The sequence below is a fragment of the Rhyacophila brunnea genome, unplaced genomic scaffold, assembly GCF_057557595.1.
Source record: "Rhyacophila brunnea isolate RB1 unplaced genomic scaffold, BYU_Rbru_1.0 scaffold_15, whole genome shotgun sequence".
Classification (NCBI taxonomy): Eukaryota; Metazoa; Arthropoda; class Insecta; order Trichoptera; family Rhyacophilidae; genus Rhyacophila; species Rhyacophila brunnea.
In genome coordinates, this window is record NW_028232806.1 from 24,635,501 (window position 1) to 24,651,022 (window position 15,522).

The 15,522-nt window shown below is 30.7% G+C and overlaps 1 protein-coding gene across 1 annotated transcript in view; it reads right to left on the minus strand.

Annotated features, from left to right (window-relative positions):
• The window catches only part of Mctp (multiple C2 domain and transmembrane region protein), a 253,990-nt gene that overhangs the window by 141,265 nt on the left and 97,203 nt on the right, over window positions 1-15,522 (minus strand). The window contains exons 3-4 of the mRNA XM_085943140.1: window positions 14,109-14,194; window positions 6,273-6,384 (exon numbers count right to left, since the gene is read on the minus strand). Of these exons, the coding sequence (XP_085799266.1) occupies window positions 6,273-6,384; window positions 14,109-14,194 (198 nt within the window). The remainder of the gene's footprint in view (window positions 1-6,272; window positions 6,385-14,108; window positions 14,195-15,522) is intronic.

Below are 15,522 nucleotides of genomic sequence, written 5' to 3' on the forward strand. Positions count from 1 at the left end.
AAGTTTATATGATTCAACAGAAAATTGAAAAACGTGGTAAATAATAAGTTCTTTTTATCTTGTAATTATTTATACTTTATATAGACATTGAAACTAAAGTAAGATGTTTTTATTTTATTAATTTATTAATTGAACTGGCATTTTTTAGATGGAACTGCATTATGACGGTTTAAAAATACATTGTTTTCTGTTAATTGTTCGATATTTGAGTTATTTGTATCGATGGATGTATTGGATTATAAAACTATTTAAAAATGGGAAAATAATCCATCTGTCCGAGCAGAATTATTAAAATCTTTCTTTTTAAAAACACAATTAATTTTATTGTTTAAGTGTACATATTAAAATTTGTTTTAATTTATATTAAAAGTACTCGGAAATTGCAATGCACCAGAATTTGCATTAATAATGTATAAAAATCTGTAGCATACACAATTCATGCACGGATTAGTGATACGTTATTTGAATGTCAATTAATATGAAAAATATTCCCTTAAAAACGACTGTAGAAGAAGAAAAAAGCTTTTAAACGGTAAAATTGATAAAAATTCTTTGATTGAAAGAAAAAAATTATACTAAAATTGAGGTTTGGACTACTCTATAATATATTTCTTTGTGAGATTTATCAATTCAGCAGCGTTGATTTGACCCATATTTTTCTCATTTTTTATGCATTTATTTTCACTGTGATCATTTTAGTATACCCTTATATTTTTTTTCGATTTTAAGACTAATCTCTTTTCTATTTATTTTCACACACATCATTGGTCAACAATGAAACAGTAACCAATGGGATCACTTACAATAAAAACATATTATGATAAAAGATGTCATTCGATAAAATATTTTCAGTATTTTAATTTAAATTGTTACGCAAACTGAACATTTATTTAATCATTCATTAAAAAATATTCACTATAAAACTTTATCAGTGACTGCAACATTGAGACTGTTGTAACTGATTGATTTGGATGACTGAGACTGATGTAATATATGTAAATAAATATTTAAAAATCAAAATTTGCTATCTGAACGATTAGTTACGCTGCTCTTGCACTAGTTAATATTAAATTAAGAAGGTAAGATTATTTCTATAGAAAATATTATATAATTTTAAAGTATATTTATATTGTTATCCAGTCTTGAAAATACTTTAATTAATTTCAGATGTATTGAGTACAGAGTGATTATAAATATTAAATTAAAATCGACTAAGGTTTACCCCGTAAGCATTGTCCGCATGGTCCGCTAATAAAGACTGTTGTTTTTGAAAGCAAATGTTGCAATTATCTCGCAATGTTTGTAATTAATTTGACGTCCCCACAAACTTTTAAACCGAATTTGTATTTAAATCCAGAGAAACTGCTCAGAGTTCTGAATGTCGCGTGAGGCGAGCGATATGGAAACTTTGTATGGGTTAATTATTCAGCCCAAAACGGTAGGGACAAGCGACGTTATCAAACGAGAAATTGCTCAAACTTTTTACTACAGTCTGGTTATTTTAAAGTTCCAGACAAAATAAACCACCAAAAGAGTTTTCAAAAGAACAATATTTAAATTTATGCTAGGTATTTAGGTCATCAAGGCGTGACGGAAGCTGTTAAATTTAAATTGAGCGTACTATCTCGTCATAATTATCTCGTTTTCCATATCGGTTTTCTTATAGACGCCGACCACTGTGGAATATTGCAAGACTCTTAATTAGCTTTATTCAATTTATTGTTAGTCTAACAAGGAATACATAAAAATACCACGGATAAGCTATCGAGATGTGGTTATATTATATACGTATATTCAAAATTCTTTGGATTAAAAAGATACCCAATGTTGACTTTCTAAAACGAATAAGAAACGGAGCAAAACTTCTACGTAGTATTACGCTAAATTATAAGAGGTCAAAACCAGCGCATTTTGAAATTAAACCTTATAAGTGGCGGAAAAAGATGCTGCATTTCGAGAGTTATAAATACTTGTGATTGGTATGAGATTCACTGAAGTGATTCACAAAGTAATCCGCAATATAAATATTATCCTGCTGGTGGTAAATATCTGGTAGAGAATGATATAAGACGGAGTTTTAAAGAGGATTATCATCAATCATCAAGTATTGGATGAAGTTTTTCACTGTTTTTGGTGCCTAGTTTTTTGCTGCCCTTAATCGATCCTGCAGGTTTCACATCGGCTATTTCATCAGCATGTCTATCTCATTATAGATTAGTTTCTTTTGTGGTCTTCTCGCATTATGCACGATATGCACAATGTCGTTAAATTAACCACCCATATATTAAAGGTTTTACAAATTATTACTTTACATGCATTGATTGTGCATTGCACCTTTAGTACTATATATTAGTTAAAACAACGTTTTAAACAAAATAAGATGTTGTCATTTACCTCCATTTTCGTAAGTGAAAACACGCTGTCACTTTTATTCTTTGTGGTTTTTTCGTCTGAATTCAGGACTTAGAGGTAGACAAATAACACACCGAAATTGTGGTGGAAACGACAAAATGTATTTACGTTTAATATATTCTAACGGTTACATTTTTTCACAGTTACAATTTCTTTCATATGAAGCGCGAGTTAACAATGTTTACGGCTTGGCCGTCTGGCGCGTATTACCCGCCATCTTGTGTTTCGTTCCCCGCGAGAAGCGTTGTCGAAAACGGCGACGTTGCAAATATTTTTAACGGCCGGGATTTACGGCATTGCCGGCTCTATTATTATTTATTTTCGTAATCAACCCTTACTATTTGTCGATTTGGTATCGATTTGGGCCTCTCCAGATTCACAGACACATCCCCAAATGGAGACCATTTGAGAATGTAACAATGTTTTTTAAGAGGTCTTATTCAGGCACTCGATTGAGCTTTACTACAGTTAATTTATGTGAGCTTTCTCAATGTATACATTTCCGTCTACAAATATTTGTTATTCGAGATAAGCTAGTAAGAAAGCCAAGTTTTAATGAATATTGCATATGGACAGGCAGTTACTAAATCCCAATTTCTTCTTTTAATCCCATATCCATTTTTATATATCTGGCAGGAGCGCCAAGCTAAACAAGTTTCTGAAATTTGTTAGCCTAACGTAGAGCCATTACATAATTCTTTTATAAGAGACTCGTATACCGGAAAATATTTCATTGATAAACAATGTAGGTAGTAGTTGATACTTGTCAAGATATTGCATCACGTGGAAAAGGTAGTCTGAATTTCTAGATTATGACCTTCATTTTCGACATTCGTAATTTTCTATCCAGTGATTTTTAGGCTGAGAGCTTTTTATAATATACTAAACTAAAGCCTCTAAAAGCTATCTTTCAAAAAGTTGATATTATAAAAATCGGATAACATCATTTTTGCCTATGCATATTAAACTTTTTACGTCTTTTGGTATGAAATATGATTATTAAAATGATTGAAGTAAAAGTTTCATTAAAATTAAAAATAAAAGTAAATTAGTGCATATTACACCAGACATGTCAACATAGAGAGATTTCAACATATTGCCATAATGATCGTGATACATATTCAAAATCATCAATTTTTGAACCAGTGGGACACATACAATATTGATAGAACTTATGTAAATATTTTTTTCAATAAACAGTATACAGAGTTACCATCTGCTTATTTAAAAAAAATGGTGTTTTTCTTTTTAATTTTTCCGCTTATTTATACTTATATTTACACAATTCTATGCAATCAAAATAAATATGCTTTATATACGATTTGATATCAAGTGCTATTCTTAAAATATGAAAACTTTTATATTTAGAGTGGTATTTTTAAGAAGTTTTATAAATTATAATTATGAACCAACTGAGTACATATTAAATGTAATCAGCGAAAATATTTAAATCAAAGAAACTGTCGTTTTAATATGACTGTAATCTTATCTAATAAAGGTTGTCTAATAAAATAATAAATTTTAGTGGCATAAGAGCGTTTTAATGTAAACGGTGTATTGCAAAATTTCTTAGCATTTAATTAAAACTTTATACCCGGCACAATATGATATTCATGCTATTCTATCAAACTTGTTGCGGCGATGAAGTTAGAAAACAATGTTTTACTATTGTTATAAGTTCAATTATTATGTTCTTACCTCCAGGCGTGAGCTTATTTCCACCCAATTATTTTATAATTGGAAACTTATATTATTATTAGGTGAGTATATATTTTGTGTACAGAAATAATTATATTTTGAAGTAATTCTAATTAAATTGATATAAACCATTCATTTAAAGTGGTATCAATAATGAATTTTCCAGTCAAAATGAAAACAGAGTGAATGATATTATTCAGAATAGTCGCCAAATTCATTTAAATACGAATTTTAACGAATGGGCCTTATATATTATTTTTCTTTTATTTCCATTTATGTCGTGATAACTTATAACCACATTACAATCATTATTCGATTAGTTTTATTTTTTAATGTATTATTATTTGTCTTATTATTGAACATATTATATAATTTTGAAAAATCCTACACAGAAAATTTAGATTCAGATTAAGGTTAGTATTCAGCTAGCCATTTGAACGTAGAGACAGGCGACAACGACATGTGATACTGTTGTGTATGGATGCAGTGTCACCTATCTCTGTCACGGGTCCTAACGACTAGTTTTATTTTTTATTATTTATTTTTCTTTAATTTTACTTGAGAGACGCTATGATACGTTTTGTAATAGTGTACAAATTGTTAAATAATATCTAAGATTTATAATGATGAATTATTGTTTAAACACTTTGGTGGGTGGAATTTCATTTTTAAGAGAATAATCACCACCGATAGTGAAGAGTATTTTTGTTTTAGGTTTGTATATTGTTAAATATAAAATGATTTAAATTTGTGGTATGTAATGGGGATGGATTTGAAAATTTTAAACCAGAGTTAACTTCTTATCTCGTTAATATTATGGTTATATTGGCAGCGGGATACATTAATAATGATATTGGTCCAATTTTATCGCAGTATTAGCAATTATTTCTCAAGTTGCTGCCAAATTGGATTGTATTGTTTAGAAGTTATATAGATATTTGTAATTGTTCCAAAGAGAAAATTTTGATCTCTACTAGACAATAATAATTGTTAAGGCGGAGTGTACTTATTCACTAGCAAAATTAAATACAATTTAGATATACCTAATGAAAATTAACTAATCTGTTTTAATTAATCAATTCGTATTGAAAAACAATGAGATTAATAAAATGTGTTTAAAATCAAAAATATACTTAAAATAAAAACATATATTTTTTATGATTGTCTTTCGTATGATTATTACTGATTATATGTAGTTTAAAAAGTTGTCTCCAGCATAGCAAACACACATTTTTAGTCAATCATTGAATGAATAATTAATTTTACATATTATTTTGTAATTTTAGTAAAATCTCATTATTTAAATAATATAATGGAGAACAACGTGCAATGACAATATTTTAGAGTTATTTTTGGGATTATTTTATAAGTTAAATGAATAGATTTTTTAATTCGCATCACGATCTAAGCTGAAATAGTTTTCAATAAATGTTAATAGAATACTTATTTTGAAAATCAATTAAAATTATTTATGTTCTATTTCATTGTATATTTCATCACGTAATATCTATAATACCTATTACGCTCTCCCTTAAAGTACATACTAGTAAAGTCGAAGTTTTGCAAACTTTTTTCTGCTAAACTATATAATATGCGGTAAAAATATGGATTCAAACAAATTAGTGAGTGAAAAAAGCTATCGAATATTATTTTTTATCAAGCTCGTTAGTGCCAAAAACTTTTCATAAACTGTTTTAATTAAAACACTTCCCAAATGCGCTGACATTATAATGTTAAAGTTGTGGCTGAATATTCAAATATGGCTTTCAATATTTGTTATTTTATATAAAATCACTGACTTAATATTATTATGCCCAATACAAAATACTTAGTAACTGTCAAAGTGATTTTAATGATATCTAGTTAAGATTTTGTTAATTTCAAACAAAGCGATTAAGATGATAATATTATTTACTTATTCCAGTTACGAAATATGTGTAGGTACCTAAATCATTGTTTAATTAGTGTAGAATTTATTTGTACAGTGCGGAACACAACAAAATTATACGGGGGGGCTCAAAAAGTTAAATAGCCGAGTGATTAAAAAATTAGTATCGTATTATTGTAAAATCCTGCGTGCTGTAAAGGCGCGTGATTGACGTGCGAGAGTGCTCGTTCGTGCTCATCTCGGGCACTTGGCATGGCGAGCGCGCTTCACTGACCATTTTTATCCATGGCGACGAGATTCTGCCCCCTCTTCAGATGGATGCGCAGCTGGAAGAAGGAGAACTTGCGGAGCTGGGCCTCTCTGTTCTGGACGGCTTCATCCATTACCTGTGGAATAGAGAATATTATGTAATAATATTATTACTATACACATATTATATTATTATGTAAAGACTTGACTTCAACAGTATATGTTTATGGCGGATATAGAACTGGAAGTAATACGTCAGGAATGAGAAGATGGGAAAAATGATAACGCAGGCTCTTTTCCAATCGACAGTGAAGACGTGACGGTAGACCTCAGTTGCGTACCCGGGCAATTGACTGCGCCACTAAATTTACAATTTCCTGTTTACTTAGATATTAAAAAAAATAATAATCAACGCAAAACATTAATTAGTCTAGTTATTGATATAAAACCATATCTACTAAATGCGTCGAAAACAAGTTATTTTAAGTTTTTAACACAATAATTTTTAGTAAACCTAAGAATGATAGAAAAGTGAAAATTTTATTCAACAAAAGCAGTGATAAGCATCTCACGCCTCCTGTGATAAGCATCAAATAATAGTAATATGTCGAAGAACAAAGAATTTTGTGCAATAATCCATACAGATTTTTTCGTAATAAATTTGGTCTTTATGATAAGAGAGGTTACTCATCACTGCTTTAAATTAGACGTGATTATTTTTCTGTGAAAAATAAACTAAATATTTTTAAATAAACTGTAATTACCTTCAATATTATTATATTGTTGTCTTCATTTATATATCATGAGAGAAAATATAAGTAAATGCGAAGGAGAGAGCGAAACATCCGATGTGTTGCTAAGAAGATTCTTAATTTGATAAATAAACTGACACGAAAATAAAGGAATCATTCATTTTAATCGGGTCGTGAACAGAAACAATTGCTAGGATACTTTCATAATAGTTTGACAGTGATGTCTGAGAATGTTGACAGATGGCAGTCACCTGGATTATAAGTATTGTTTTTGAAAATAAATTACACACTTTTGTTTTGGTGTAAACAATAAATTTTAAATTTTTGACTTTGCTCAGGTCATAATTATTGCAAATTGGGCGCTTTGTATATTATTATATTGTTTAATAATACAGATTTGAGTATTTTTTGTACACTTTTGAATAATTTTCGGTCAATAAATGAGTTATACGAGTAGATTTTTCTTGTTATATATTTCTGTATGATGTAGTAACCACGAAGCAAACAAATAAATTGTAAAAAAAACGGCATAATTATAATATATCGCCTACGGCCAATTGTTCGCGCGAAGAATTTCCAGTGAACTATCGTTTGAGTATCTAATACGGATGTCTGTCTCAAGAGAGTTTGAACCGTGTTTCTCTTTCCTTCGAACCATTCAAAGTTTAGCGTTCTGAAAAAGAGTTAAGTAATAATATCATTAACTGAATATATTCAGCAGATCCATACTAGCACGGTAGGTAGTTAATTGGATTTTGAACATATTAAGAGTGATTATAGTTAATGAAATTAACACTATGGATATTGAATGGGGTGGGAAAATTAATCTAAAAGAGAAAAGAAAAGTCTTCTAGACCAGTGATTCTCAAAGTTAAATATAATAATATGTCAGAAGATGTTTTAAGACTCAAAGGGTCCGCTTAAATATTATGAACACGCGATAGGTGGATACTAAGTTACTTATCAAAAGTAAAGCATTCAAATGGAGACCTACCTGATGTTTTTTTTACCTATTTAAAACATTTCAAGTGTTTTGAAGTCATGGAATTTGTATGTATTATATTGTACGCACCAATAGTGTTCAGGCTTGTTTTGAAAAAAAGCAGGTAATTTGTGGTACTTAATACAATATCAATTAATCCAACCATTTTGAACACAATGACGAATCAAGCCAGTATGGACCCTCATATGGAATACTGTAGTCTTCCCAATAACGAATAATCAATATAAGGATAGGTACTATAAAAGTAATGATAATTTTATAATTTTGAAAGCCGCCTTTTTATATTATAACTTAAAATACTATGATATCGACGGTTTGACATTTGAGCATTTATAATATAATATGGTTTATAATAAAAAAATATAACAATGTCATATTAAATAACTAATATAGCAAAACCATTAATAATTCTCAATAAAATGATTACAAAAAACCATTTGATAATGGGATCCTGATCGCACATCAATTATTCCGAATATTTCGGTATTATTAATTCGCAGAGTAAAGTAAGTTGGATAAGTGCATTAAGTTCAGAGAGGATAAAGATGAACTCCAGCAAAATGGAGGTCAACATCAAGAATGCAACGGTTTTTCAACTGAAACTGATCCTGCGTATCGCTAAATGCCGAAAATGATGTAACAAAGATGTGAAAAATGCTAATCGATAGTCAGATAATCTGGGTCACGATATTAAGGTCAAAAATGGTCAACAAATAAGAATTATCGTTGACTAGTTATTTTTATAATTTATCAAAGTGACTGATTGACTGATTAATATTTCCACAGTGTATTGTTAATATAATTTCATATCCCTGGGGCGAAAAAATAGTTTCGTATCAATTGCGTCATACGTACGAGTTATTAAGCCATACATAGAAATAAAGGTGAAGTGTTTAAAAAATATCCATATTATCGCGATAAAAGCAATTTAATTAGTAAAAAGAAAACATCAATACTATATAACTACTCAAACAACTAAAGTTTTAATTACGTTTTTGTAAAAATATACTGTGTTTCATATAGCAAATTGCCATGGAAACAAAATGCTAATGTAATTATGTAAAATATATTTTTTTAAATATTATGTAGTTCGTTTGGTGCACACGGGGATGGCATAATAAAGATTTAGATCGTCTTCAAGGTTGCAAGGTTCTAATCCCTTGAAACGTCGCCACTTCTAAAACAGTATTTTGTATTTGGACGAGAGTATAATACCTACTTCGAATGATTCTCTTAAATCATTAACGTTTAGAAATTTTCGAGAAATTACGTATTTCATACATTAACACCACTTTTGCTGATTATCTGATACTTTTATTTCGATTTATTCAAACTATCACATCATTCTAGTCTTAAGAGTTTAGATTGACCAATTAAAAAGTATCGCATCGAGTTCCCATTTCAAAACTTTGCACTTCGGCTCTAGGATGACAATGATGTAATAATATATTAATACAAGTGAATATCATTTGATCGATTTTATTCAAGTTAATCAGGCAAAGAGGCGTATCACTGTAGTAAAAAATGCATACAAAATGCAAAGTTATAAAGCAAAAACTTACTCTTCGTAAGCGATTCAGTGCAGTTTCTCTATTGCCATATGCGATGTACATTTTTCGTTCCCATAAAGTGAATATATCTCCTCATTATATCTTGACTCTAAATGTCATTAAATTCAGTAGTTCTAAAAATTCCTTTCAAGACGTTTCAAACATATCCACAATTCTCTCACCGCCTTAGTTGAAAGGTAATATGATACAATAATTCAGACCATCTTATACATTATGTATAAAATATACGCGACTGTAATATTTTAAATAAATAAGTAGATATTCAGCTCATATATCTTGTGAAACTAAGCTTAGAATCAAGTTAGCTGGTGTTGTAAAGTTTTGTGAAATTCACAGTACAAATTTGAAGAGTGTTTTTCGTTCGTCGCACTGTGGTATTTCTACGCCCTAAATCATCTGGGATTGTAACGGGTTGTGGAAGGAAGAACATGAGTGTATAAATTTATGAAAAAAAATGTCATAAAAGGGTGCCTATGGCATATTTTACACTTAAAGGATTATATTGTCACAAAAAATACACCTGCCGTAATGTATGTTAATGTAATTACATTATAGTATATTATTTATTAGGTACTAGCTGAAGTACCCGGCATCACACACGGTCGCTTCGTGGTTATATTTATCTTAGATATTTAAAAAATAATAAGAGGTAATTCTTTATTTTTATTTTTGTTACCACAACAACTGACAAAGGTTTCATCGCAATCGGATGAATGCTATAGGGACCATACGAATAAAAGAAGATAGAATGAAGAAGAAAAAGAAGAAGATGGTTGTACTAATTAAGATACCTTTGCGGGTGTTACCACAATAACTGACGAAGGTTTCATCGCAATCGGATGAATGGTATAGGAACCATACGAATAAAAGAAGATATAATGAAGAAGATGGTTTTTCTAATTCAGAAACCTTCGCGGGTGTGCATACAACCACATACCAAAATTTCATCGGAATCGGATGAATGGTATAAGAAAGCATACGGGACAGACAGACAGATAGACAGACAAACAGACAGACAGACAAATAGACAGACATACATTGATTTTTATATATGATATAGCCTATACTCTTCGCGCAAGTGCAAGCAATAAGTTGATAAAGTTTTATAGCAATCGGATGAACGGTATGGCAGCGCATAAAATACGAAAAAACAAACAAACAAACCAGCAAACAAACAAATATTGATTTTTATATATAAGAAGATAGGTTGAGTGCTTTTGGCCGCCTGAATAATGCCTTCAAAAGTGACCTACCACTGTGCCTAAAGCGTAAAGTGTTCAACCAGTGTGTGCTTCCCGTGATCACATATGCGTGTGAAACATGGACCTTAAGTAAAAGAGAGATCCAGAAACTTAGAGTAGCACAACGTGGTATGGAGAGGTGCATGCTGGGCATAACGCGAAAGCATAAAAGAGGAATGAGTGGATAAGGAAGCAGACAAGGGTTTGTGATGTAATAGAGTTTATTAAAAGCCTTAAATAGAGATGGGAGAGGTGCATGCTGGGTATAACGCGAAAGGATAAAAGAGGAATGAGTGGATAAGGAAGCGAAGTCTGGACAATATAATATTACAAATACGTTTTCCTAGAGGTGTATAAAGACAAGGATTGTGATACGGCAAAGTGCGCCAGTCATGGTATCAGACTGAAGAAAAAAGACCTTGTGCCTGCCCTATACTCCAATCCTAGAGCGCGACAGAGGAAAGTACTTAGTAACAATGACATTATTAATGGACGACGCACTCAATACAGTAGCTAGCAAGTAAATTCGCGCATTCGCATGTATAGGTAGACGTCACGCAATTTCCATTATGCGATATCACGCATCGGGAATTTATAGCAATATGACCTTTATTGTAATGGCGTTAGAGCAGTGTTTCTAATGTCAATGTTTATTTGAGCGAACCCGTTCGAACCGAACCATTCGGCAGACCCAACAAAAAGCATCAGGAATTTATAGCAATATCACCTTTATTGTAATGGCGTTAGAACAGATGATGCCATTCGGCAGACCCGACAATAAATTGAGTGTCATTTTTTTTCCAGATGATTCGTCCATATTATTGTCACTGCTTAATAAGCACTCATGTCGTATCATCTATGAAACCAGGCGGTGAAAGGTCTCATTCGAAAACTCACTTCTCTACAATCGCTATTATTATGCATACAGTAAAACGAGCTTGACCTCAGTGGTTTATAAATATTCAAGTTTTTCCTCTTATTTCCAGATTCACTTTTCTTCAGTCAGAATTTTATAGTTTCCGCCGAGAATAATACAATCGTTAAATGTACGAAAACAAATACATTCAACGTAAATAAAAATGTTCATCGACCTATTTGTTTGGATGTAATAAAACCGAGAGACCGAGTTTCTCGTATATTGCCTTAGTTAGATGTTTTCCCATGAGAAAATATTCGTATCATATTGAATAGCTACCTACTTACTTTGTAAGTATAATATTAGTATTTTGTACATAAAGTGTGTTTTTGTATCAAAGAGCTAACTATCAAAAGTTGCAATACAGGATTATAATTATATTGTAAAAATAAAACATATTTAGTTTTCTTTATTAAATTTTTGTTTTATGTGCCGGATAACAATAATACCAGATAAAAATAAATAGTTTGAGGTATCTTTGAATGATAAGTCTGAAAAATCTGTATAGTTTGTAGGAAGGACGTAATACCTATGTTCATTATTATATTGCAATGATTTACTCGTCACAAAAATTATCAAAAATTATAAGGTACAATATATTGTTATTGTTAACCACACCAACCATAAAATGTTATTATTGGAAACGTTATCTATTGAAATTGAGAATTGAAATTTGAGAAGAGATTTGAAATTGAAATTGAGTGAGATGTCCATGGCTATAATTCGAGTGCTTAAAGTCAGACAACGTTATCTACAAAAAAGTGCTTTTTTTTTTTGAGATAACGTTATTTTACATTTACGGTTACATGATAGTCAAACAACATTATGTCAATCTTTTCTAATTTCTTATTAAATCGTCAGTAAAGTTTAACCCTAACTACATAAGTTACCCTTGTTTTCATATTTTTTTAAAACTATCCCTATAAATTTTAACATCATCATAAGCAAGATAAATGTACCATACACAATAAATTATAAAATATTAATATTGGGTTTTAAATAAACATTTCCCTTGTTAAATTACAAGAATCTAAAATAACGATTTTTGGCTCTCCTGTAAAGTTGCACTTTTGTAGATAGTGTTATTTGACACTAAGCCCTCGAATTATTTTATATATATATATATATATTGTCAGTGCATGTACTATACTTTTACTTTATTAAAAAAAGCTAATCATATACCAAATTCACGGCGTGATTTTGAACGATAGCTTCTCTATTATGTTTATATATCGAATTCATATCAATCCCATGTGCAAATGGATTACTTCTTGTTTATGATGCATATTTATGATTTTTTAGACAGTTTTTGTGATATTATAAGATGGCACTTCGAAAAAAGGACACAGAGATCGATATGGTAGCAACTAGTTTTGATGTTATTGTTTATTGATCCAAAACGCAAGTTTGTATTTTTTTTTTACCGTGTCCGATCTTATTAAGATCATAATATAGGCCTCCAAAGTGGTTTGGGTCGAAATCCCGAAGGCCGGAATCCCGAAGGCCGAAATCCCGAATGCTGAAATCCCGAATGGCCGAAATCCCGAAAGCCTAAATCCCGAAAGCCGAAACCCCGAATACCAAAATCCCGAACGCTGAAATCCCGAATGGCCGGAATCCCGAAGGCCGGAATCCCAAAAATTAAAAAAAATACAAACAGCGATTTTTATAAGAGAGTCAAAATAACATTTTTTGTGGGAAATGGGTTTTTGTCTCTAAGTGTTAAGATTGCGCAATTTTTTGCAGGATAGACAAAACCAATTGTTCTACAAAAAATGTTTTTTTGCCTCTCTTACAAAAATTGCGCAATTTGAGATTGCACAATTTTTGCAGTAGAGGCACAACCCCATTTGATCTACAAAAAATGGTTTTTGTCTCTCATTTAAACATTGCGCAATTATTGCTGTTATTTTTCGGGATTTCGGCCTTCGGGATTCCGGCCATTCGGGATTTCGGCCATTCGGGATTTCTGCATTCGGGATTTCAGCATTCGGGATTTCGGCCTTCGGGATTTCGTCCGGTACCCCCTCCGAAGAGTGGAGGTTTGTATTAACAGATTTTTGGTTTCACGAGAAGTTGATATTAGCCATTTGCTCAACCTATGAGGTACATACTCTGACTCAAACACAAATTGAAAAACAATATGTGTACTTGCCAGGCCTAGAATTCGAACCTGGGATCCACGACGTTATAGGTCGACGGTTAAGCCACTCGGCCATCGTGGATCAAAATTTTCATATGTGTCATTTTATATATTATAAAGTGCATGTAAACCATTGAAATATGTACCTACATTAAAATGAGTAAGTTTTATTACGTTAACAACATATATTTTACCAAAATGAAAAAAAAAACAAAGATAATAAAGAATCACTCACAGGCACTAGATCTAAATGAGCTGGGGCCGGCAAAGGGGTGGGCGGCCTGTCCTGATGTTCCGGACCTGCCCTTGCCAGAGGTGAATCTAGAACAATAAAAATAAACGTTAATGGGATGTTGCCTGAATTTACTATACGGCGTTTTCCCTGGTAACTGGACCAAATGTATTTATTATCCTTTCAATCTTGAGATTAAACCCGCTGAGCCTTGATATAAAGACTATACAATTGTAGGTAGGTACATATGGAATCAAGTGACTATTTCCTAAGTAAATTTCTACTAATTAAGTTAAAACGTAGGCACAAAAACTCATAGATTATGGCAAATAATAATACTATTGATAACATTATTTATTATAAAAACTGTAAAAACATAGTCCGAGCTTTTGTCTATGATTTTCTTTAAAATGTGTAATTCTGGTGTTTTGAATTTTTTTTAGTACAGTTTTTAGTACAACAATATTACATAATCAAATCGTGTATACTTCATTATACATTGGTTAAGTAAATGAGAATTAAGATCACACACACATTATGTAAGTCAAATATATAAGAATGGTAAAAGCATTTATTCATATAGCCTTGATAATGGTATTACAGCAGAAATAGATATCGACTAATATCTAATTTTGTGAAAATAAATATTAATTGTTCAAAAAATAAACATTTTCTTAATATACACCCTTTTCACATTTTGTATATAAATACGAGTATTTGATTTATATTATCATGGTGAATTAATTGTGTTATACATATCTAAGTTTTTTACTGTAGATTTGGATGCAAAAACTTTAACATGCGGTAGTTAGTAGAGGTCGTTAGCTATTAAAAGAGTCATATTGCTTGATGATCTTACTGGAATTTTTTTATAGTTTCCAGGGGGCGAACTGTAAAACAGCATTTGACGAATATTATCTCTACCATTACATATCAAAGTTTATCTATCCACAGTCACAATGTGTTTGATTTTATATTTTATAGGTAAGAAAATTGATTTAAAATTTAATTTTCAACGTAAATAAAAAAAGTTCTGTCCTGTAAATTTTCTAAGTTTCATGAGCGTAAAAAATGAATAAATCAAACAATTTTTGAAGAAAATAAAATTTTACGCTCCCCGAAAAGTGGAGATAGGCGCAGTTAACTAAGAAGAAACTTCATTATCTTATTCTACGTCACGAAAATTGTTATCAAAGAAGAAAAGAAAACTTAAAATGCTTCATAAATTTCAATATTTTTTTTTCATAAATACTGAAATAGATCTTCCATAATATAAAAAGTTGATAAAATACAAGATAATTTAATTTTTAGCGTGGTTAGATGATAGTTTCATTAAATCATTTGTATTTTCGAGATTTTCTATAAATAATGCGACATACAACAACATGCAAAATACATGAGTACTGATTTTGTTTGA